The sequence below is a fragment of the Peromyscus maniculatus genome, chromosome 12, assembly GCF_049852395.1.
Source record: "Peromyscus maniculatus bairdii isolate BWxNUB_F1_BW_parent chromosome 12, HU_Pman_BW_mat_3.1, whole genome shotgun sequence".
NCBI lineage: Eukaryota > Metazoa > Chordata > Mammalia > Rodentia > Cricetidae > Peromyscus > Peromyscus maniculatus.
Window position 1 is genome coordinate 10912059 of NC_134863.1, and position 24998 is coordinate 10937056.

Genomic DNA, 24998 nt, shown 5'->3' on the forward strand with positions numbered 1-24998 from the left:
ATCCCTTCATGGGAAATGTTTTTCTGTTTTTCCTTATGGTGGGAATAACTCATTATTAGGTAGTCCCTTCATGGGAGTAAGAGAAAGTTTAAACGTGAGTGCTCGTGTGTGGGGCACACGTCCAGCATGGAGGCGAAGGCGTGTGCGAGATAGCCCAGAGCAGCAGGCGGGCAGGTACACACAGGCAGGAGGCATAGCCACAAGGCCCATGAGGGGAACAGGCTCATGGGCGGGCAAGTGAGCAGAGGCCAGGAGAGGGACTAGCACTAAAAGTTTAAACGGGCCCAACTTCTGGTGAAAAATGATTTCGGTCAGGACATGGAATGCTAAGTCAATGCTGTTTGAATTTCCAGGGATATTAATATTCATTATATAAAGGATATTCTGTTCTTTTGATTTTCTTAATAAATGTTTGGATTTTCATGGTAGATAAACTAAAGGAACAGAATTCATAATTTTGAACTATGTATTAGGTATGTTCTTGTCTGTTGATCATTACTGGAAATTGGCTCTGCTCTTTAAGTTGCTTTCTAGAAATTCTTGGAAATTCTATAGAAATATAACACCTGAAATGGATTGGGTTATTAGCTTATTAAATAATGTTGTTGCTAAGATAAACCCATAAAAATAATCTCTTACTGATAAAGATGTTACAAAATTATTTTTCCAGTGAATAAAATACTTGAAATCTATAAAAAAGGATCTGCTTTTTAAGATTTTATAAAAATACTCAAGAGTATTACCTAAAGTTACCTCTTCAAATCCTATAGAGATTGTATTTAATGATTTTATAATTGGTATATGTAAAAAGGACCATGGAAACAGAAGCTGGGGATAGAATTGCTCAATTATTATTGCTTTCACATTTTAAATGCAAAATGGTGACTATATGTAGAACTGGAGGCTTTAAAAGTACAGGAGAAAAGGTATTTTGACAAACAGTTATCAATGACAAGTAGCCTAAATTAAAAATAAAATTATATGTGATTGAGATTCAAAGATTATTGGATTCTGGTGCTGGATATATCTATAATTTCACAAGAATCCTGAGATCCCAACTGGCATCTAAAAGAAGTCAGGAAAGTAGTGGCTATTACAAGATCTTAGAGCTGTGAATACAATCATGCTTCTCATAGGAACAACACAGCCTTGTTTGCCTGCCCCGTGGCAATTCCTAACTATTGGCATTTAATTGTGACTGACTTATAAGGAAGATATTTTACTGGCTGCTAAAGATAAAATACTTGTTTTTGATGCCTTTTCTAAATTACAAGAGGTTCTTAGCCTGGCTAATTTACAAATAGCCCCAGTTACAGGCATCCTTTCCCTATCATTATTTAGGTCATGAATTGTTACACACAGGCATACATCCACAAAAGATTACTCTGCGTATGGATCAGCTATGCACACTTAATGATTTGCAAACCTTTCTGGGAGATACTCAATGGCTTCAGTCCACTTTAAAGATTCCAACAGGTCAACTTCATCCTTTGTATGATGTCTTAAAGGGCAACCCTGACCCTTTATGTCCCTGTGAATTAACAGCTGAAGGGCATATAGCCCTACAATGAGTGCCAGAGGCCCTGGAGCAGGCTCACGTGCAGTATATAGATCTTTCTTCTCCCTTATTATATTTGATATTTTGTTTTTCTCATTCACCTACTGGAGTGTTTTGGCAAACAGGTCCTATTCTATAAGTACATTCCCCAGCTTCTCCAGCAAAAACCATTACTCCTTATCCTCAGGCTACTGCTCAGATTATCAGTGTTCAAACTTTTGGTAAGGAGCCAGATATTGTGGTGACCCAATACACCCAGTCTCAAATAGCATGGTTGCAAGCTAATGATAATGATTGGGCCATATTGACATGCTCCATGCAGGGTCAATTTGATACTCACTACCCCTCCAATGATGTGTGTAAATTTTTTAAATTGCATTCCGTTATATTTCCCAAGATAGTACAGATGATTCCTATTCCTCAGGCCTGTGTGGTATTTACTGATGGCATTTCACGTGGTTTTGCTGTGGTAGTTTCTGGTAACATAGTGAAGAGAATGAAAGTCCAAGGCACTTCTGCCCAGATGGTGGAGGTACGGGCACTGTTGCTTGCTTTACAGATGTTTTCTGATGAGCTTCTAAACATTTATACTGATAGCCAATATGTGGCACATGCAGTTATGCCTTTGGAGACAGCAGCCTACAAGCCATCCATTTCTCCCATTCATGAATATTTATTGCAAGTGCAAGGACTCATATGGTCCCATGCATATAACCTTTATGTGGGCCATATTAGAGCTCATATTCAGTTGCCTGGACCTCTAAGTGAAGGTAATAAGAGGGTTGATGCCATTACTCGTATGGCTGTCACATTAGTTTGTTCTGCCTTTGAAAAGGCTACTCAGTTGCATCAACATTATCATCTTAATGCTGGATCTCTTCGTCATCATACGGGCATAACCTGGGAACAAGCCATCCAGATAGTTAAATCATGTCCTATTTGTGCTGAATTTTTATCCGTTCCTCATTTGGGAGTTAATCCCTGAGGACTTTTACCTAATCATGTGTGGCAAATGGACGTCACACACGTGCCTTCCTTTGGAAAATTACAATATGTCCATGTATTTATTGATACATACTCCTCTCTAATTTTTGCTTCTGCCCATTCAGGGGAAAAAGGTTAAAGATGTAAAGAATCATTGTTTTCATGCTTTTGCTTACATGGGAGTGCCAAAATGCATAAAGACTGATAATGGTCCTGCCTACAGCACTATGGGATTTTCAAAATTCTGCCAAGATTTTTCTATCATTAATAAGACTGGCATTCCTTATAATCCTCAAGGACAGGCTATAGTAGAACGCTGCCATTGTACCTCAAAAACATATATTGCTAAAGTAAAAAGGGGGAGCTAGGGGCTCATTTCTCCTCTCCACATTCTTTTCTTTCCCTTATTTTATATATTTTAAATTTTTTTATTGGTGGATTCTGCTGGAGTATCTGCTGCAGATAAGCACTGGAGGGCTCCTGTTGCAAATCATCCTCTGGTGCAATGGAAGGATCTTTCTACAGGCACTTGGAGGGGACCTGATCTGGTATTGGTGTGGGCCCGGGGATCTGTTTGTGTCTTTCCACAGGACAATGAGATTCCCTCTTTGGGTTCCTGAGCGCTGCGTGCGCCCTGTGGCTGCTGCTGAATCCCAACATGGCAGAGACCTATTGGGCCTTTGTGAAGAACTCTCCCCTTCTGATGCCAATGGGGATTGAGAGCTCAATATGGCCAGCCTTGGCAAGCATTAATGTAAGACTAGGAACTGTAGCCATGCAGTTGGATTCTTCAGAAGGTAATGTATGGTAACTGCTCTTTCAAGTATGTTTGAGAATGTGTCACCCAGACATCTTGGAGATTAAGGATAACCCTGAAGGTCACTGATTTCCATTTGTTCACAGTACCATGCCAGCTAAGCCTTTTCATTTTCACAATCCTCTTCAAGCTGGTGTAGTACCTACTTTTCAGGAGTGGCTCTATGCAACTTTTATTGGCCTCCTGAAATTCATCTAGCCTCCTTTGAAGATACCTTTAAAATTTGTGAGCCTGAATGTAGCCATTATGAGACCATTAGTTCTGCTCCTTGTGTGCTGTCTGTTTTTTCTTTATGGTTCTTAGCTGTTCTTTTGCAGAGCTGCCAGCTTAAGTCATGCTGGGATCAAGAAATATGGGCCTTGGTGGGTCGTGTTCCTGGAGTTGTGTCCATGCCAGTGGATGCCTGCACGCTCCAAAAGAGAACTTGACATCGCTGCTGCCTTGTTGCTGCTATAGCGGTGGTGGCCACTGCTGCTACTGTTTCTGGGATTGCTATTTCATAATTGGTTACTATAGCTAGCACAGTGAAGACCCTGGCAGCAAAAGTAGCTACCACAGTTAATTACTCTTTCATTCTATTGGGCATGATAAATTTTATTCAGTAGTTATATACATTTCGATTGGCTTTGAAATTTATAAAACTCAAGTTCCATTTGCTTTTGGGATACCATCTTGCAAGGACTCCAATTTGCAGTAAGGCTCCTTAAGGAAGGGAATGGCTCAGTTGCCTTTAGCCTACTGGCTATGGGTGGGTTAGGACTTCTGTTGGTCTTTTGTTTCAAATGCACAGATTGCAAGCCCAGCGCCACTTTGAGATCTTTGGCAGCAGTTAACTCTACAGCTCACATGGTTGAGCCTATATGATAATGAGTATTCAGAGATGGGTAATGCCTGGGGGGCACTCATCAACCTAAGACAGAGCACCTGTGTGGCCTGGGCAGGCATCTCCATGATGGGTAAGGTGACCTGCTGACGTCACATGCAACCTAAGCAGAAGCTCATTTTTTAATAAAAGGGGGACCTGTAGGTCCCTGGCTCCTGTTTTGGGTAACTGTTGCCTTGCTTGTGGACCTTGACCTTGATATCCTCCCTATGCTAATTCCCTGATGGTTTCCACCCTCCTGAATGCTTAAGGGAAGTTCTTTGTTTGTGTATCCTGCATATTGGGCATTAACAGCTTAGATACAAGATTGTAAACATCAGTAGTGAATTTTTGCCCTCTGGGGTTCTCCCATTGTGCTGTAAGACTGTATTTAAGGTTTCCTCCCTCTTTAAATAAACGGCATTTGGCATTCTGCTGAGGTGAATGACCTGCTGTCTTTTGTCTCTGTTTTTCGATCCACAGCCCCTTGCTTGGACATGGTGAACCGGTGGTGGTAGTGCGGGCGTTATTGCTACAAGATTAGGAAACAGGGTCCATATTTTTGCTGCATCCAAGAAACCTCTCACCCCTAAGGAAAGACATCATGAGGGTAAAATGATGGGAAAGGGTATTTGAAACAAATGGATCTAAGAAGCAAGGGAGTGTAGTTATTTTAATATCTGACAAAATAGACTTCAAACCACAATGAATCTTATTAATTTTAAGATTAAATTTGGTTAATATGGAAGGACACTGCATACTCAAAAAGAAAAAAATGTCCATAAATGGATAATTCTAAACATTTATGTAACAAACACAAGGGCACTGAATTTCAAAAGAGAAACACTACAGCTAAAATCACAGACTGACTCTCACAAAGTGTTAGTTGGTGATTTCAGTACCCCATTCTCACCAGCAGACAGATCATCCAAACAAAAACTAAACAGAGAAACAGCTACAGAACATTCCACCCAAATACTAAAGAAAACACATTATTCTCAAGTGGCCCATTAAACTCTCCAGTGGTACTTTGAAAGAAAATGGCCCCCATAGGGAGTGGCACTGTTAGGAGGTAGTGGAGTAGATGTGGCCTTGTTGGAGAGAGTGTGTCACTGTGGGGGTGGGCTTTGAAGTCTCCTATGCTCAAGCTATGCCCAGTGACACAGTTTACTTCCTGTTGCCCGTGGATCAAGATGTAGAACTCAGCTCCTTCTCCAGCACCATGTCTGCCTGCATGCTGCCATGTCCCACCATGATGATAAAACCTCTGAAACTGTAAGCCAACCCCAATTAAATGTTTTCCTTTAGAAGACTTATATGGTCATGGTGTCTCTTCACAGCAATGGAAATCCTAAGTAAGACATCTCCAAAACTGACCACATATTGAGACACAAAGCAAGTCTTTGAAAGAATGCCCTGCCTCCTATCTGACCACCATGTCTTAAGGTGGGCATCAAGAACAGTAATGATAGAAAGCACACAAACTCCATGAAGCAAAGCAACTCACCACTGAATGAAAACTGGGTCAAGACAGATATCAAAAAGGGAATTACAACCTTTTTAGAATTTAATGGAGATGAAATACGACTTGCCAAAACCTATGGGAAACGCTAAGTGCCTACATAAAAAACCAGGGACATCTCATATTAATCGATTAGTGATATACTTCAAAGCTGTAGAAAGACAAGAAGCAGTAAGACCCAAAAAGAATAGGCAGAAAGAAATAATCAAACTCAGGGCTGAAGTCAGCTAAATAGAAACAACAACTGAAAAGGCAAAATACAGCCTCAAAGAAGTGAAGAGTTGGTTCTTTGAGAAAATCAACAAGATTCACAAACTTGCAGGCAAATTAACCTAGACCTGCATATCAGGCAATAGAGTGAGAAGAGCCTGAATACCAACCTTACCATGAAACACAGCTCTATGGTCGAGGCCTTATATAAAATAAACAGGCTTCATAATGAAGAAGGAAAGAAAAATATATATTCTACATTTAGCATTTTTTTATTTTATTTTATAAACTTTATTATTAAAACTTGTAAAAAATAAAAACATCACAAAACATGCATTATTTTAATATGAACAGATGTAGTCTAGCTGCTGCCTTGCACCGTTACAGTTTCATAATATCTGTGTGAGACGGAGACAGGATGGGTTAAAGTTTTACTGAGTTTTCCTCCTGCCTGTTTGAGCTGAATCCCCATCAGCTTGTCTTGAAAAAGCAAACATTTACAAAGCTATCCTAAGAAATAGTTGCCAAGTTATCCAGTTAAATTGTAAAACAACATGTTACTGAAGAAAAATGACCTAACAGCTACACATATCTGGGTCTGTAAATATGCTTAAGGTGCAATACAAACTTCCCTTCAGAGATCACAGAGCCTAGAGACCACTGTAGATGCTCACATAGACAGAGCCTAGAGACCACTGTAGATGCTCACATAGACAGAGCCTAGAGACCACCGTAGATGCTCACATAGACAGAGCCTAGAGACCACTGTAGATGCTCACATAGACAGAGCCTGGAGACCACCGCAGATGCTCACATAGACAGAGCCTGGAGACCACCGTAGATGCTCACATAGACAGAGCCTAGAGACCACCGTAGATGCTCACATAGACAGAGCCTGGAGACCACCGCAGATGCTCACATAGACAGAGCCTTTAGACATTCATATACTTTTCACTTAACTATTGGCTGTTTAATGGTGTATTCTTCTTTAAATTATAGAGCACAACACTATTAAGCAGCGACATTAATCACGTAAAAACGTGTTAGGAAAAGGCAGCTTCTCCCTGTGTCTTTGTATACAGCCTAGCTCTGCCATATGAAGTCATTTTTTTTCTTCTGTTTCTAGGGGGGCTCTTGGATATCAGCAGGAAGGAGCATCCTTCACTTGGGAATTGTGATGTGCTGCAACTGTTCCTCGGAAGCAGTTGGAGCTTGGGAATCTTTATCACTTTCTGTGTCAGCCTGGTGCTTCCTTAGACGGTGAAGCCCCTGGCAGCAATGCTAAAGTGTTGGGCTTATGCTTTGGCACCCTGGAGAGCTTGGAAAAGAAGGCGAGTGAAGCTGACCTCGCAGAAATAATCTCCCAAAGATTATCTTTTCAAAAAATGTTTTAAAATTTAATAATTTTAATTGTTATTTCACCAATGGCCCGATATTTCACGATGTGATGCTTTTAGGGAAACATTCTTAGTATCAGCAGCTCAAGTGTTTTCCTTTGTTCCTAAAGTCTTTGCCCCTCAGCTCCCCTTCTGTTGTTTCTGGATCAGGAGTTCTGGTAGTCTGTTGAAGCAGTGACCCTGTCCGCACCCGCTAATCCTCAGGATCAACTCTCGGGGGGGGGGGGGGGGGAGAGAGACCTTGTGTGATCTTCAGAGAGATTAGGCAGAGGAGGTTTAACCATAGTGTGAATGCAGTGCCCAGAGCGGCATGGAGAGGAGGGGGGTGGTCTTGTGTCCTGGAACTCCACAGCTGTGCAGTGCAGGCAGTTTGAAGAACCAGACCCCAGATACCCACCTTACACCGTGGTGCGGATAACAGAGGCGGAGATGAGGGCCTATCACCGTTTCTTAGGAAGCTGCATCAGCCTGGAATGTGGGGCAAAAGAAGGTAATGGTGGCTGTGCATTTGCTGTTATTTGTCCTCTTTGCCAGTAGAGTATGGCTTACCTGAGAAGTTTCACATTAAAAGAGTTATTTTATAATCATGTTTCTCGTTAAGGAGTTTAGAAAGGAGTCTTAAAGGAGTACCGATTAGCTATTCTAATGCTGTAAATAGTCATTTATTGAGATAGGGTCACAATAAAAGTAGACGATCAGAACCGGGTTGCAAGGTTCAGGAGGGCTTACTTTCAAAGCCCAGACAAGCGTGTGTATCTATAAGTGTTTTACATCTATATGTGGTATAAATATCATCTACCAATGTGATAGATAATTGGTTCATCATAGGTAAAGGGATGGTTATTTTAAAGTTTTTTTGTTCAGTTGTATTTTCTATTTTAAAAGGAACTGAATCGTATTGCTTTTATATAATGAAATTAAGAATTAAGGAGGGCCTTCTCTCAGTGTGTCTGCCATGGACTTGGAAGCCAGCAATGCAAATACTCTTACCTGAAACACTTGTTTCTTAGGCTGCTTCTACCATGGAGGGCCTTGCTGCTGGGCCTTTGCTGTTCTCGTGGAGGGCCTCTCTGTGGGCCACTACTGTTCTCAAGGAGATCCTTACTTATAGACACCTGCTGCTGTAATTGAGGGTCTCACTTATAAATCTCTGCTAGTCCCAAGGAGGGACTCCATTATGGGCCTCTGCTTTTGCTGCGGGGGCTCACCTATGAGCATCTGCTGTTCCCATGGAGGGCCTCAATTATGGTCCCCTACTGTTCACAAGAAGGGCCTCATTTATAGGCCCACGCTGTTGGAGGCCTCACCAATAGGCCTGTGCTGTGCCTATGGAGGCCTTACATATAGGACACTGCTGTTGCTATGGAGGCCTCATTATGGGTCCCTGCTGTTCTTATGGAGGACTCACTTATGGTAATCTGCTGTTGCAGTATAGGCCTCACTGATGGCCTCTCTTGTTCCTATGGAGGCCTCAGTTATGGGACTGTGATGTTCCTAAGGAGGCTACATGTATTGGCCTCTGCTGTTCCTTATGAGATCTCACATAGGGGCCTGTGCTGTTCCCAAGGAAGGCCACACTTATGGGTCTCTCATACTTCTATGGAGGACCTCACTGATGGACCTGTACTGCTCCTAAGGATGACCTCCCTTATGGGCCTCTGCTCTTCCCATATAGGGCCTCATTGTGTTAACCCCATTGGTTGAGTATAAAGCCATCATCACAGTTTCAAGGCAGATTTGAAGCAAGCTTTCATTTTATAGTGCCCAGGAGGATACACTCTGCCCATGTCCATACCCAGTTCCCAGGAAATGCCCCCAGATCACATTTTACATGGGCTTAAAAAGGCCAAACCTACAGTTTACTACATTTCTCATCAGGTCCAATCAGGTAGAGGCATACATCCTACCCTATTTTGCCTGCGTACTTCCTGCCTATAACCAATCAAGGGCATCCTGATACATTTCCTACCCACCTATGTCCCGCTCACATGTGATCAAGCACATCGGTTGTGGATGGGTCAAACAACGTCTTTAGGGAGTGGATACATGTGGCTTATTATTTCTCATAAATAATAGCCTCTAGCATTTCAGGAACTATCTGTCTTTGGGCAAGGTGACTGCAGATCAGGGGCATTTTGGTTTCATGGATCTCTTAGGCATAGTAATTTAAACTTAAAATTTAACTCAGGCTTTCCTTCCTTCTACCTTGAGTTATATACACTGTATCAAATCCTGGACTCTGTGAGAGGGACCTGTATATATTAGGATCTAATAACCATAAGCTTAATGGTACCCAGACAGGACTTATCACTTAGTTAAAGCATCAGTGATGTAAGAGTCAACAGTGATTAGCAGAAACAGAAGATCCAAAGGCCCTGTGATGGCTGACATCAGAGTCACTATCTAGAAGGAGCCTAGAAATGAGAATGGGGACCAATTATTTATTTCATTTCAGGTCTCCTTTTTTGCAATGCTTTCATTGAACATACCCAGGTTATCTCTAATAATCCCTGAGTGGTTTATATAGAAACAACAATTTTCTCTTGAAGCCACACAATAGCCTCTGTTTTACATAGAGCAGGTTGAGTACCCTATAATATTGTAGAAATGTTTCAGCTAATGAATTTACCTGTTACCAGATCTGGGTCTATTTGGTTTTAATAGGTGCCTTTCCTGCTGTGGATATCGTTCTATATAAATAAAAAACTGATGGCCAGTGACCAGATCCAAGCTGGAATGGCTACCCACTATACTTTCCCAACATGCCAATAGGCACTGTAGGTAGCTATTTTGTCTCCTGTGCCAGGTAGTATTCTTTTGATCTAACATTCCAGCCCATCGGAGGACAAGGGATGATGTAGTCTCTTCTATAACTCCTTCCTGCTGAAACTAGGACATTGTTGTCAGGGCCCAGGAGGGCTGGAATGATACTCAAATGGAGGAAGGAATTCAGGCAATGGAGCATTCATCAGAAGCATCTGGTTTGCTGATCCAGCTCAAGACAGGGAGCGATCAGATTGGTTGGATTGATCCACAGTTGTTTGGAGCAGGTTGTAGTTAGTAGCTGATGCTTGGATGGTGTCTGTCAGCCGAGTGGAAATCTGCTAAGACAGATATAGAGTAGGGGCAGAAGTTAAAATTCAGGAATATAAAGAAACATTTTTGTCTTAGGGTTTCTATTGCTGTGAAGAGAGACACCATAACCACGGCAACTCGTATAAAGGAAAAACATTTAATGGAGGCAGTTTACATTCTCAGAGGTTTAGTCCATTATCATCATGGTGCAACATGGTGGCATGCAGGCAGACTCGGTACTGGAGAAGGAGCTGAGATTGGAGAAGGAGCTATGTCTTGATCTCACAGGCAATAGGAAGTAAATTGAGAGACTGGACATGGCTTGAACATATATGAGACCTTACAGCCCACCTCCACTGCGGCGCGCTCCTCGGTCAGCGAGGAAGAACGACCACCATGCGAGGATCCGTCTCAGAACACACTTTATTGGAGCGCCTCTTGATTAAGGGAGAGCGGGAGGTGAGGGGCCCCGAGAACTAAACTGCAGCTGCTTATAAAGGGAATCAGGCAAACGTGCCGTACTGTGATTGGGTCCCGCCAGAATGCTAGCACGGGGAGCCACGGGATAGGCTGAGGACATAAGGCCAATTACCATACTGGTGCATCATAGCCAAATATGGAGTTGTTTACAGCTAGGCTCCCAGGAAGCCAGCGCCATCTTTGGATAGCGGCTCCCTACACTCCACAGTGACACAATTTCTCCAACTAGGCCACACTTCCTAATAGTGCCACTCCCTTGGGAGGCATTTATTTTCAAACCAGCACAGTCTTACATTGGGAACTTTCAGGACCATAGTCCTAGTAGTTAAGGGAAGGGAGGAGTATCAAGCTGAGAGAGAGAGAGAGAGAGAGAGAGAGAGAGAGAGAGAGAGAGAGAGAGAGAGAGATCCCATCCCCAGGACTAGAAAAGTCAGGAAATGTAGGCTGTATTTATCTGAATTCCTTTTGATCTGTAAGAAGTGGATCCAAGTCTTGTGAGTCCTTTGATTCTCTGAAGGTTATATCAGCTTTTTTCTTTTCCTTTTTTTAGTTTACAAAAAGTCCTAAAGGTTTTAGATATATTAGCATTACCAATCTGAAATCCATATTGTAGAAAAGTCAGTAATAAGTGTCTACAAAACAACTGGAGTATAACTCACACCTTTGAGCCCTAGAAAAGCTGTAGATTGGCTTAAAAAGTATGAACATTTTTTTTCCTGTCTAGAGAGCCAAATATAGCTTGATGAGAAACACCTTAAGTCTGTACTTAGAAGACAATTAGAAGAAATTTAAAATCTTGAACTTGTGCCTAAACACTAAGTAGATCCTGGTAAGTTCATGAGAATGCTGTTGATCAGTGTTAAAACTCTGAACTTTTGAAATCCTAGTATAACAATAGTTTAGAAGGGGGAAACAAATCAGAACCATTCCCCATTTTTCTCATGCATTAAATCACTTTCTTTCACCTTTACAACTTGCATTTACACATCTGAAATCATTTTCTTTCTTTTTTTTCCAGAGCTGAGGACCAAACCCAGGGCCTTGTACTTGCTAGGCAAGCGCTCTACCACTGAGCTAAATCCCCAACCCCTGAAATCATTTTCTTAGGCAATCAGAATTTACATAGACTCTCATATCCTCAGACCTTATATACTTTAGGACATTTTCTTAGACCCTCAAAACTTGCATAGACTTTTAACCCTTTTCTTTCCATCTAATAATTTACCGGAGACACAGTCGCTGCCAATCACATTCCTCTAGTGGAAAGTTACATCTGAAGCATGTTTATCTTTTAATATGAAGCCTGTTGGCAAGGCAAACCTGTCTAGCCTTTCTTAACAGGAGACCTAGTAGTTCTAGAAAAATCAAGGCTTGGTTTTTATATATGAAATCAGCTAACAAGGTGGCAGTAGCCTTGGAGAAGAACTTGGTTGCCTGCTGCTGCTAAGCTGACAAAGACATAGTCAGCCTAGCTGTCAATACCACCAGAGATCAAGGAGGATAAATGACAGTAGAAAGTATAATCCAAATGTCCTGTGTATCAATTAAAATAACAGAGACTAGTCCATTACCCAGATGGTCATATCAGGCTCCTGGTCTCATTGGCATTAGGGGCAGAAGTACCAGGACAGCATCAGTCTTCAGCCACCAGACCCAATAGATGAGAGGCTTTTCCTGTGGAGGAGAAATATGGTGGGGACTGACCTTACTTTGTCTAGGCAAAGGGGGGCAATGAACTCTCACTGTCCTGCTTGTCCACAGTTTGGGCTGGGTTCTGGTGGCTGACGCAGCCTTGGGGCAGTCTTTCCAAGTGGTTAGCATTACCATGATCCAGGTGGAGTTTTCATGGTGCCCTATCATCTTCTTTGCAGATCTCGGGGTCACTGGTGGGAGCTGTGGGTCTCTGTCATGCTAAGTTTTTTCCATTAAACATTTTAATACCATATTCATCAGATCTCTGACAAGTTTGAGGACCATTATCTATTAAGTATATCTGAGGTAAACAAACCTAGGCTTAACCTTATAAAACACATATAGGAGGCTAAATAAAGCTCTTTCCTATAATTAATTACATTAGTGCTTGGCATGACTACAATTATAGTTCTGAACATATTAAAGAATTTGATCCTTTATGAGGTGGCTATTTACTTGCATGTCTTAATCATGTTTCACAGTTTACAAGCCAGCCTTAAATAATGACAATTCCTGAATTGAAGCTCTTTTTAGTATCAAATAAAACTTTGAACTCATAAACACAATCCACAGAGAGACTGGGAATGTTTCTGATCCTTTGATAGTGCACTGTTACAGAATATAACAGTTTTTTTTTTTAATATGATTCAGTTTATCAAAAATAGCTTAAGCTTAACAAAGTTAGGAAAGACAAGGAGGCTAGATGTACATTCTTAAGCATGAATAGACCCTGGGTAAGGAGTAACATTCTCTAAGTCAGTAGTTCTCAAACTACCCAATGTTGTGATCTTCTCCCCCAACCATATTTTTCGTATGGGAGGCCCAGCTCCTGGGCCTCTGCTGTTTCTAATGGGAGGCCCAGCTCCTGGGCCTCTGCTGTTTCTAATGGGAGGCCCAGCTCCTGGGCCTCTGCTGTTTCTAATGGGAGGCCCAGCTCCCGGGCTTCTGCTGTTTCTAATGGGAGGCCCAGTTCCCGGGTCTCTGCTGTTTCTAATGGGAGGCCCAGCTCCTGGGCTTCTGCATTTTTCTTATGAGAGGCCCAGCTCATGGGCTTCTGCTGTTTCTAATGGGAGGCCCAGATCCTGGGCTTCTGCTGTTTCTAATGGGAGGCCCAGATCCTGGGCTTCTGCTGTTTCTAATGGGAAGCCCAGATCCTGGGCTTCTGCTGTTTCTAATGGGAGGCCCAGATCCTGGGCTTCTGCTGTTTCTAATGGGAGGCCCAGATCCTGGGCTTCTGCTGTTTCTAATGGGAGGCCCAGATCCTGGGCTTCTGCTGTTTCTAATGGGAGGCCCAGATCCTGGGCTTCTGCTGTTTCTAATGGGAGGCCCAGATCCTGGGCTTCTGCTGTTTCTAATGGGAGGCCCAGCTCCCGGGCTTCTGCTGTTTCTTAGCCTCCCATAAGAAACAATGGAAGCCCATAAGTGAGGCTGTCATAGGAACGGCAGAGGCCCAGAAGAGCTTGTAGGCTCTTCATGAGATCAGAAGTGTCTCTGCTGCCGAGACAGCCCATGTTAAGTTTTACATTTTACTTAAGAGAACAATGAAACAAAAATGCCCCTTATCTGCAAGACCCTTGTCCAGGGACTAGTATTTCTTGAAACACCGAGGGCTGCTCTTTAGCGAGATAACAAGCCACATGTTTTCACTTCCCCAAACACATCTGTTTGACTCATCTGTACCCAATGTGCTTGAGCCCACACGCCCTGAGGTTCCATGGCAGGAAGTGTGACCGGATGTACCCTGGCCCGGACTAGATGCTGGCGGGAGGCGTGCAGGAAGGAAGTCAGGGTGTATGTTGCCTCTGATTGGACCTGAGGGGAAACGCAGTGAATTGTGAATTTTCCTTCTTAAGCCCTTGCAAACGTGACTTGGGGCCATTTTCGGGGAACCTAGGTGTGGACCTGGGCAGAGCCCATGCACCTGGCCACTATTTAATTAAAGTTTGCTTCAAATTTGGCTTTAAATTGTGGTAGTCATCTTATTATTGACCATCTTATTATTAACATTTCCTGGATCCCCCCAGAGAGATTCAGACCATCTATCGAAAATTCTAAAGCTAGACTTTCCCTCTGGAACTCTGGGGCTGGGGGGCTGCTTCAGGGGGCATGTGCCTTGAGATGGTCCAAGGCTCAGAGCCGCCTTTGGTATGTGGATTTTCAGGGTGAACTCCCACGCTGAGAAAAGCAGCAAGCATCTGAGGAGGCCTCCTGGTGAGTCATAGTCGGGTTCTGTTTTGTGGGATGCCTGGGAAGTGGAGGGGCTTCAACAGGACCCCAACATTCTCCCATCCAGGACAAATAGCGAGATGTCACACACATACCTGGTTCTGGTTTTGGTTGGAAACTTTTGTCTGTGTCCCAGGGAAGGCTTTGTCTGTCTGTTGGAAAGTTGTGTCTGCCTGCTTTGTTGGGAAGTTTTATCTCTCTCTGTTTTTCTGGGTATCTGTAAGTTTTATTGCAAGCATAGGTCTGAGACAGAAATAGGTCAGACATTTTTGCTGTCTCTGCTGCCAGTAGTCTCCAGCTGCCACAGCCACCATGGCTGCTCCTACGGCCAGGGCTCAGAATCTATCCCTGGGCTCTCTGCCCACAGGTCATCAGGCGTTCAGATGTCCTTTGGGCGTGAATAACAGTAAAGTTGTTTTATGCTGTTTTATTTTATTGGAAAGCTGGAGCTAGAGTTGGCTTATGGCTCTTCCTTCTCTATTTAAAAGTTTCCTCTGTGTCCTGTGTCAGCTGACTCACCTTAGACCATGACAGGGAAAAGAAAGCGGATCAGTCCAAAAAATTAGATTTGGTTTATGTGAGCATTCTGTACCTCAGTATTTATACGTTTATTTTACTGGATATGGCTAAAAGTCTATGGAATCTATGAAAAAAGTTAACTTAAAACTACTAACAGTGGGGGTTGAGAGTTAAAACTCTATGCACAGGTAATCCCCCCTGAGCTGAGGACCGAACCCAGGGCCTTGCCCTTGCTAGGCAAGCACTCTACCACTGAGCTAAATCCCCAACCCTGCATAGGTAATCTTAAAGGAACCATGTGGCATGATTCCATTTTGCAATATAAGCAACTCATGTACTGCCACCATTTAGGCAGCCACATGGCTGGCAGCCATCTTTGTTAGGGCTGGGGGAAGATGGATGTCATGTGACTTTACTACCATCTTGATTAAAGGTGACCACATGGTACAGGTCTACCAAGGAGGTAACAACAGGTCTCCAAGGTATTTTGGATTAGGATGGAATTTTGGATAATTCATGTTTTGTCTTGTCTTGTCCTATTCTGTCCTGTCCTAAAAACAAGGTTTGTGAAAGATGGGATTTAAAAACAATGTTTGTTTAATAAGGTAATTAAACTGCACCTCCATGCCTTCATATGCCAGAATGTACCTTGTGCTGGTAGCCAAACTTGGTAACATAGAGTCACCCAGCTGGTGACGGTTTCATCAAAGACATGAAGGGGTCAAGGGGAGCAGCTGAGGCTTGCAACAGTGTGGCCGGGCTACAGTTCCTAGAGAGAGCCCAGTTGCAATGGTGGACCCTAGCAGTTTTGGAAATGCCGGTGCCATGTGACAGTCACCAGAAGCATCAGCCACAATGAAATGGAGCTGGCTAGGATCTAGAGGGCAGGCCGTGTATATGCTGCTGAGAGCTGGAACAAAGAGGTGATCTAACCCCTCAGGGAAGCCCAAAGGATTGTGAATGAATCCCAGGTACTGAACTTTGAATTTGTTTGCACTCTTGGAGCTTGGTTTTGCATTATGTAGATTGTGGCTGTGCCCTGTATCTTCCCTCCTGAAGTTAAAAAAGGGTACTTTCCCACAGATGCTGTATTTTATACATATACTTGTATGAGGACATTTTCAAAGGCAAGCGTTATAATATATTTGCTACTTCATCAGACTTTGCTTTCATACTTTAGTACACATGTGCTCAACTATACACCCCACAAAATTTTCAAAGGCCTTGAATTAAAATATCAATCATTGCCCTAAGTTTGCCAAACTAACCTGTACTAAGAACTCTACAGTTTGTTAACTGTGCGGAAAGTATTACATTTGAAAGAACAACAGGAACTTTTTAGAGAGAAGTGTTAGCAGAGGTTTTGGAGAATAACCAATAAACTTGGCAATTGCCTGTAATGCTTGAAAGGGGTACTCCATGGGACCCCTTTGGCCAGTGATTTAACAAGATGTAACCCATTCCTAGTACTGGAGATTTTTACTTAGTGGCACAAGATATTTAGTTGGGCATATATGCAAAGGACTCTACATCTTACTGTAGAGATACTTTCTTATTCATATTCATTGCTGCTCTATTCATAATATTCAGAAAATGGAACCATCCTGGATGTTGATCAACTGATGAATAGATAATGAAAGTGTGGTACATTTGCACCATGGAATATTTTTCAGATGTTAAGAAATCTGAAAATTGCAGGCAAATGGATGAAGCTAGGGGGGAAAACATTTTGGGTTAGTTAACCCAGACTCCCAGAAACAACTCTTATATGTTTTCTCTTATATGTGGTTGTTAGCTTTTAAGCTTTCAGTGTGTATGCTACAATCTGAAGACCCACAGAGGATAGGTATTACCGTAGTTAGGTTACCACTGCTGTGATGAAACACCATGACCAGAACCAACCTGGGGAGGAAAGGGTTTGTTTGGTTTGCATATCCTGAATCACATACACTGAGGAAAGCCAAGGCAGAACCTCAAACCAGGCAGGAACCTAGAAGCTGATGCAGAAGCCATGGAGGGGTACTGCTTACTGGCTTGCTCCTCATGGCTTGCTCGTCCTGCTTTCTGATAGAACCCAGGACCACCAGCCTAGGGCCTCTCTCATCAGTCAGTAATTAAGAAAATGCCCTACAAGCCTGCCTGCCTACGGCCCAATCTCAAGCATTTGTTTTCCAGTTGAGCTTCCCTCCTCTTAGATGACGTTAGCTTGAGTCAAGTTGACATAAAACTTGCTGGGACAGGCACTAGTAAAGGACAGGGGGAAAGAAGAGGACCTCCCGAGGAAGGGGAAATAGAGTGCAGTGATAGGGGGAAACTGGAATAGGAGGATTAAATATGCAAGGCAATGGAAGAGCAGGGTACAGGAGGAAACATGGGGAGGGACAACTAACTAAAGTCCTTTTGAAAAACCACATGGAAACCTACTACTGTATAACCTTCTTAAGGCATATACAGACATGACAGACATTTAAATGGAGTCACCTGTGTCTTCATTTTCAAGTTCAGGTGAAGAAATGGTTCAGGGTTAAGAGTGCACACTGATCTGGGATAGGAGCTGGAGCCACAGCCAATGCCTGTAACTCATGTGCCAGGGAACCCCAACACCCCTGGCTTCTGTGGACACCCACACTCTCTCTCAAATAAAGTAAGTCTTTAAAAAAAATTAAAAAGTTCTAGTGATTTCAGAAGCTGTTGGGGAGAATTTGTAAACATGCAGGTGGAGCACCCCAAAAGTTACTACAAAAACAGAAAAACCTTTCTGGAAAGATTGGGTGTTTCATGGATTTTCTTAATATTCTCTAAGTCTTTGATGTTTTTCATTTGGAATTACCCTGGTGATGGCTCCTGGCCCCCAATATAAGAGTTATAGAAGGCTACAGCAAGGGTCAGAATGCCACTTCCAGTTTCTGTTGCTGAGCGATCTCTGCAGAGTGTGTTAGTCGGCTCCGTGACAGTGTGCCATAGACAGGCCATTTATAGGGAGCACACGGTTTTATAGGGAGCACACAGTGGAGTAAGTTTTTCACCTTGTGGCCAGATGCAACAAGATAGAAAAGCCAGAGTTCTGAGGAATCTGTCTGTCTACACTCAAGTTCTAGGGTTGTAGACAGGTATGCCTTCATTGTGGGCTGTCTCGTGGCTGCTAGGACCCAAACTTAGGGCTTCACGCTTGGGCAGGAAGCACTCTACCCACTGAATTATCTCTGTGGCCCCTCAAACCACATTTTTTTTCAAACCACTTTTTAGCAGGGTCTCCTTTAAGAGTTGAGAAGCCTGGTGCAAAAGGTAACAATGAAGGTCCCCATGCCCTGTTAAATAACACACCCAGTGTATTTCGTTTTATATTTTCATACTTATTTGCATATTTGAGCATCTTCCCGTTTTCCTACTTTGACTACTATAACCTGTCACAGAATTGAACACGTATAAAGTCATGGTTTGGGGCCAGAAAGATGGTTCAGTGAGCAGGGCTCTTGCTGCCAAGGGTGACAATGTGGTGGAGTGAGAGAACTGACTCCTGCAAGCTGTCCTCTGACCGCCACACTTGTGCGTGGCATGTGTGCCACACCCCAAATAAATGAACGTAATATTAGTTTAAAAAAAAAGATCATTTTTATAGAACCGAGAATCATAAACTATTGATAATAACTAAATTGAACATCCACATTGCAGTTCTGTTGCTGGGTCAGTTATACTTGAGTGGATAATAGGTATAGATGTACCCCAAGAATTACTTTTTCTTCCCTTCATGTTAGCAGAAAATCACTATATAGTTATAATTGAAATTTCAACACAATTTGATCTCTGTTGATAGCAGTGATCTAAAGTAGCTATGATTTAAGTGGAATGTAGTGTGTTTAAATGAGGTCAAAATCTGAGTATATTTGCATTATGAATCTGAAGAAAAATAAAAGGAAGATGATTGATACCTGGTATTACTGGACATAATACTTAATTATGTAGGAACATATAGGGTTTATACTGTGTAAAAAGCATTTGACAAACTGATTAATTTGTCTTTTCTCTTGCCTAAGTGCTTCCAGTGATCAATTCCTTCCTGCTCTCTGAAGCTGGACGAGCTCCTGATGTCAATCGTGGTGCAGACTGTAAACCATCATAGAATCCTGACAACTGCCTCGTCCTTCTATGCCATCTTAAAAGATCCACGGGGAGTCTTCTCCTGGGCCTGATGAACGTAAAGAGTAAATGTGAAGGGCTACCACGTGCTGCTCTGCCAGGGCTGTGCTCTGGACCCAGGCACTGGGGCTCCTGGGGATTTCATGTATATGAGAAGGAAATCTGTGAAGGGCTGGAAAGTACAGAGCTTAAGACAGAGTATCACAAGGAACCTCTGTGGGAGGGTGGAAATGTTTCAGTCTTGATGTGTATCATATCATGATCATGTCAGTTTATATGTTTGTTCAGATTTAATAACTGTACACTTGATATGTGTGTTCTGCTTGTATTCAGCAAAATTTTGTTAGTATAAAAATAAAGGCTACAGAGAACACTTTTAATTATGTAAACTAAGAGTGTTTTGTATTTCTATTAGTGTGTGTGTGTGTGTGTGTGTGTGTGTGTGTGTGTGTGTGTGTGTATAATGTATACAGATGCACTCATCCATGTGGGCATATATGGAGGGTAGAGGTTGATATCAAGATGTCTTTTTTCTTAATCACTATTTGTTCTATAACACCACATGTCACTCTCACCTCAGCCCCACAATTCAGCTCAGTAGTTGAGGAGGGCTGGAGAGGTGGCTATAGGTCCTTTTCCCTGATCACAGAAAAACAGAAATGGTCAATGACAACCCAGGTCTGAGTCACCAAAGCAATTCCGTGTCTAGTCACAGTGATTAATCTGGGGATGACCACTTGGGGCAATGAAAGTTAGGACCAGGGTTTTATTGAGACTGTTAGAAAACTAGACTTGCTATTTTTTTCTGCTGGGAATTCTAGCTGCAAAGGTGATGCCCAAGTCCAAGGTGCCATGGGCCATCACAGATACAGAGTCACAACAAAGACAGATTGACTCCTAAGGACACTAATCCAGAGACCTTTAAGGCTGTTCTGTATAGTCTTCCATTTCTGTACCAATATTATCCCAGTTGTACTTAAGCCAAGTTGATTAAGGTTGAATCAGACTATAAATTCTCAGTGGAGGGACTCCAGGCTGATCAAATTGTCTAGGCAGCTCTCACTTTAAATTCAGTAAAGATACAGTCCCTCTATTTCATTTACCAGCTGGGTTATTATGTTGTAAACCTAAAACTAGAATGCCTTATGTGAAATTTTTGCTTGAAAAGTTATCATTGCAACTGAGGGCACACAAGCTTACCACCTTCTAAACTGAGACAACAGAGGCAAACCAGGAAGATGAGCAGACCACAAAGGCTACCGCAGAGACGATCTGAGCTCCAATCAGCTCCTCTCAAACACTGTGAAGCTGGATTTACGCTTTAGCACTGAACTTGCCAGAGTCTAAACTGCTGATGCAAGCAAAACTGCACACTGAGAACGTGATGTTGGAAGGTAACAGAGAGCCTGCCTGCTTAGACATTTCTACAAATAGCAGGGATCTCTGCCTCAGACTGCAACCGACTCTTAAGTATCATTCTCCATTCCACTGCAACTTGGGTTGCAAGTATCATGGGAGCAATGATGCCACAAATGCCACAAACACAGCATTGATAAAGAGCAGAGGATGAAAATGAATAAGCCAGTGTTGGGAACACACATTTTCAAGACCCACCCCTGAGCTTCAATGTTTTCAATATTCAGTATCTTTTTATTTGATACTTATATTTGATGTATAGTACAAGTTGGGATACTTTATTATTATAAAATTTCTGTCTCCCCAGCGACAGTGTGAATTCCTTCAGGCACAGGACCTTATCTTCCTATACATACAATAGATCTGACATAAAATAGATGAAAATATCTGGTAGAAGCGAGAGAGAGAGAGAGAGAGAGAGAGAGAGAGAGAGAGAGAGAGAGAGAGAAAGAGAGAGAGACAGAGAGAGAGACAGAGAGAGACAGAGACAGAGACTGTGGTGGTATGGTGTTCCCCAAAATATTGTGCATGCTAATAAACTTATCTGGGGTCAGAGAACAGCCACAATATTAAACATAGAGCAGAGAGGATAGGCAGTGGTAGCACATGCCTTTAATCCTAGCATTCCAGAGGCAGAAATCCCTCTGGATCTCTGTGAGTTCAAGGCCACATTGGATACAGCCAAGCATGGTGACTCATGCCTTTAATCTCAGAAAGTGAGCCTTTAATCCCAGGGAGTGATGTCAGGAAGCAGAAAGGTATATAAGGCGTGAGGACTAGAAACTAGAAGCTTTTGGCATGGTTAACCTTTTAGGCTTTTGAGCAACAGTTCAGCTGAGAGCCATTTGGATGAGGACACAGGATCACCTGAGGAACTGGAGAGGTGAGGAAGCTGTGGCTTGTTCTGTTTCTCAGATCATTCAGTGTTCACCCCAATACCTGGCTCAGGTTTGATTATATTAATAAAACTCTTTAAGATTCATGTTACAAGAGACAGAGACAGAGACAGACAAAGAGGGAGGAAGGGAGGGAGAGGGAGAGGGAAAGGGAGGGAGGCAGGGAGGGAGAGAGAGAGGGAGGGAGGGAGAGAGAGAGAGAGAGAGAGAGAGAGAGAGAGAGAGAGAGAGAGAGAAGATTTTTAGAAGGAAAATTCTGATGACATTACCTAAATATTCAAAGACATCAATTCTTGTAAATTAGCCAAGCCTGACAACGCTTAGCATCCAAGATCAGATGATATAGGACACATCTAGGTCAGTATTTTAATGTGAGAAATGATGCCTTACCTATGGTGATATTTTATTTTATTTGTACTGAAATGTGATTTTATTTGTATGTTAATAAATAAAGTTGCCTGGGGGTCAGAGCTAATAACAAGCCATAGCAGAAACTGGGCAGTGGTGGTGCACGCCTTTAATCCCAGCTCTTGGGAGGCAGAGCTAGGCAGATCTCTGTGTGTTCATTGGAGACACATGCCTTTAATCTCAATACCAACCATAGAAGACCTGGAGGTCTGTACAGACAGGCAGTGACGAGGCGGTCATGTGGTTGGGTTTATAACCAATGAGAAGACAGGATAGAAAGTCTATAAAAAAGATAAACAGACAGGAAGTAGCTCTCTTGCTGAGGACAGAAGCGGCAGTGAAGGATAAGGTTTTTAGCTCTTAGCTATTGCTCTGACCTCTTGGGCTTTCATCTTTGCATTGGCTCTGTGTTTCTTATTTAGTAAGACGGTTACACCTACACTTACCTGTGGATAAGGCCTCCTCCCAAACATCTCCCTCACGAGGCTGATGAATATTCCAGGATGTTTGGGGAAGTAAAGAGATCTCTTCAGGTGATGCTAATCTCATGTCCATGTCCATGTGATTGCTCTGGAATTGGTACCGAGGGATGAAGCAGATTTCACCTTGTCTGAAAATGTCCTTGATGATCTCTTCCATGTCAATTTCATCTTGCATGCTCAAAAAGATGGAAATTCTTTTGGAATTCTGATACTGACTGTGGGCAATCACTTAAGTGGAAAATGATGGCAATTATAATTTTTAAGACTATAGTTTTTATAAACTAGTAACTTCTCTTACTAATTTCTCTCTTTTGTCGCAGCCTTTTCTAAGTAAAAGTGGTACAGTGAGTTAATGCTATGTCTTGATACCTGGCTTTTATTTCCATACTCAAGATTTGCATATTCAATGGTCCCTTTATCTCTCTGGTAGGCCTGTAGTCTGTATGGAAACTCATTAAGAAGACATGAAGTGGAAAAGCTGTCTATCTTCAGAGTTCCAGATGTGATCCCAGTTTCCAGTACATGTCAGAGACTTACTAGAGGATTTTGGTTTATTTTCTCTTTGAAATTTGGATCTCACCAATTTTCCAGTCCTTGGGTTGTTTGGCATTTCTCCCACCAATTTTAGCCCTTTTGGCCCAGCCAAGACCTAACCTTCCTGACCTCTGCAGAAGCTTTACTACATTTAGAATGATACACAACTCAGCACTTCAGTCTGTAGGAGGCTAAGTCATGAGTCAATCACTGCTTATGTGTCCTAAACCAGTCCACAAGCTCCCAGAGAACACGCCCTATAACAGTCTCTACCAATGCTATTCTGTTCAACTGGGTGTTCAGAAAGTTCATTAAAATGGGGCCAAGGGGCTCCTCGTATAAGAATCCTTATTTAGTAGAATCACTCATCAGGCAAAGGGAGCTAAGTTTTGCTCAAAACCCTAGGAACTTACCCGACTCAGAAGTTGGCCCTTAACTCCCTTTTTTCTCTATTCCTTTTCTTTCTTTCTTCCTTTCTTCCTTCCTTCCTTCCTTCCTTCCTTCCTTCCTTCCTTCCTTCCTTCCTGTCTTTCTTTCTTTCTTTCTTTCTTTCTTTCTTTCTTTCTTTCTTTCTTTCTTTCTTTCTTTCTTTTTGAGACAGGGTTTCTCTGTGTAGCTTTGTGCCTTTCCTGGAACTCACTTTGTAGACCAGGCTGGCCTCAAACTCACAAGAGATCCGCCTGGCTCTGCCTCCCGAGTGCTGGGATTAAAGGCGTGCGCCACCACCGCCCGACTCTATTCCTTTTTTTTTCTCTCCTGTCCTCTAAGCTAAGAAGAGAAGGATAATGCAAACACAGCTTACAAATATGACTGGCAGAAAGATACAGTAAAGAAAGCCAAGTTACATGTAATAGTGTGACCAAAATGAGAACAAAATGCCTCCATCTTAGAAATAAGGCTTTCTGCATTTTAGGTATAGGCCTTGAGTTACTGGAACCAGTCAACCCAGAAATTAGAAAGTGCAAATACAGAGTCACAAGGTATTCATTCGGTGATGACTATTTAACCAACGAATGTTCCAACCCTGGTTTCCAGGGTAAATGACCACAGAAATGTCCCCACCTGAGGGCAGCCAATGAGAAATGGTGACGGGCAACCCCTTAGAAGTAAGATTAAACCATGATTTCTAGAAGTCCCTAGAAGCGAGCCAATCAGAATTGTACCTGTACTAGCACCCCTAAATGATGTAACCTTGTGGGTTTTGCCTTTAAAAACTGAGCTTGCAGACAGGTGGGCACTTTCTTCAGCCTCCATTGCATTGGATGTATTGGACAAAGTCCCTGCCTAGGCTTGTATTGCTTTCAGATATCCCGGATTAAACCTTGCTTTTGCATTCTGGCATACTGGTCTTTGGTGGTCTCTCTGGGGGTCGCGATCTGGGCACAATAATACAAAGGGAAGAGAGAAGTGAAGCAAAGCATACCAAACCAGGGCTGAGGAAGAAAGTCAACTCCCGGTTTCTGAAAAGCTGTAAAGCTGTTGGAAGGCTTGGCATAAGTGAAGAAAATGGAAAGGGGGAACCCAGATTTGGAGGAGGCCCAAGACTTTGACACCACTTATTATATGAGAAAGTACTTTTCTCAATCTCTTTAAAGCTGAGGATAGAAACCCAAGAGCTGAATAGGCAGTAAGGCACACAGCTACAATTCTGTGTGAGACTATGCACACGCATTTGCCTTCCTGCCTCAAGCCCACTTACATGCTATTTGTTAAGAAGGGAGGAAAAAAGGAGACCCATCATAACAAAGAAGACAACAAAGCAGAAATTTGATTGATTCCTGTA

General features: G+C 42.6%; 1 protein-coding gene across 7 annotated transcripts in view; it reads right to left on the minus strand.

The window, feature by feature from the left end:
• The window catches only part of LOC143268074 (5-formyltetrahydrofolate cyclo-ligase-like), a 59264-nt gene that overhangs the window by 31098 nt on the left and 3168 nt on the right, over window positions 1-24998 (minus strand). Inside the window, exons 2-4 of one of the 7 annotated variants that reach the window (XR_013043656.1) lie at window positions 22646-22909; window positions 12477-12579; window positions 7619-10451 (exon numbers count right to left, since the gene is read on the minus strand). Coding sequence is in view for 3 of the 7 variants with exons in the window: in XM_076548592.1 (XP_076404707.1) it covers window positions 10408-10454; window positions 22646-22909 (311 nt within the window). In the remaining 4 variants the exon portion in view is untranslated. Of the gene's footprint in view, window positions 1-7618; window positions 10455-12476; window positions 12580-19297; window positions 19529-22645; window positions 22910-24998 lie in introns of those variants that run through there. The other 6 variants (XR_013043657.1, XM_076548592.1, XM_076548593.1 and 3 more) reach the window with 6 other exon arrangements.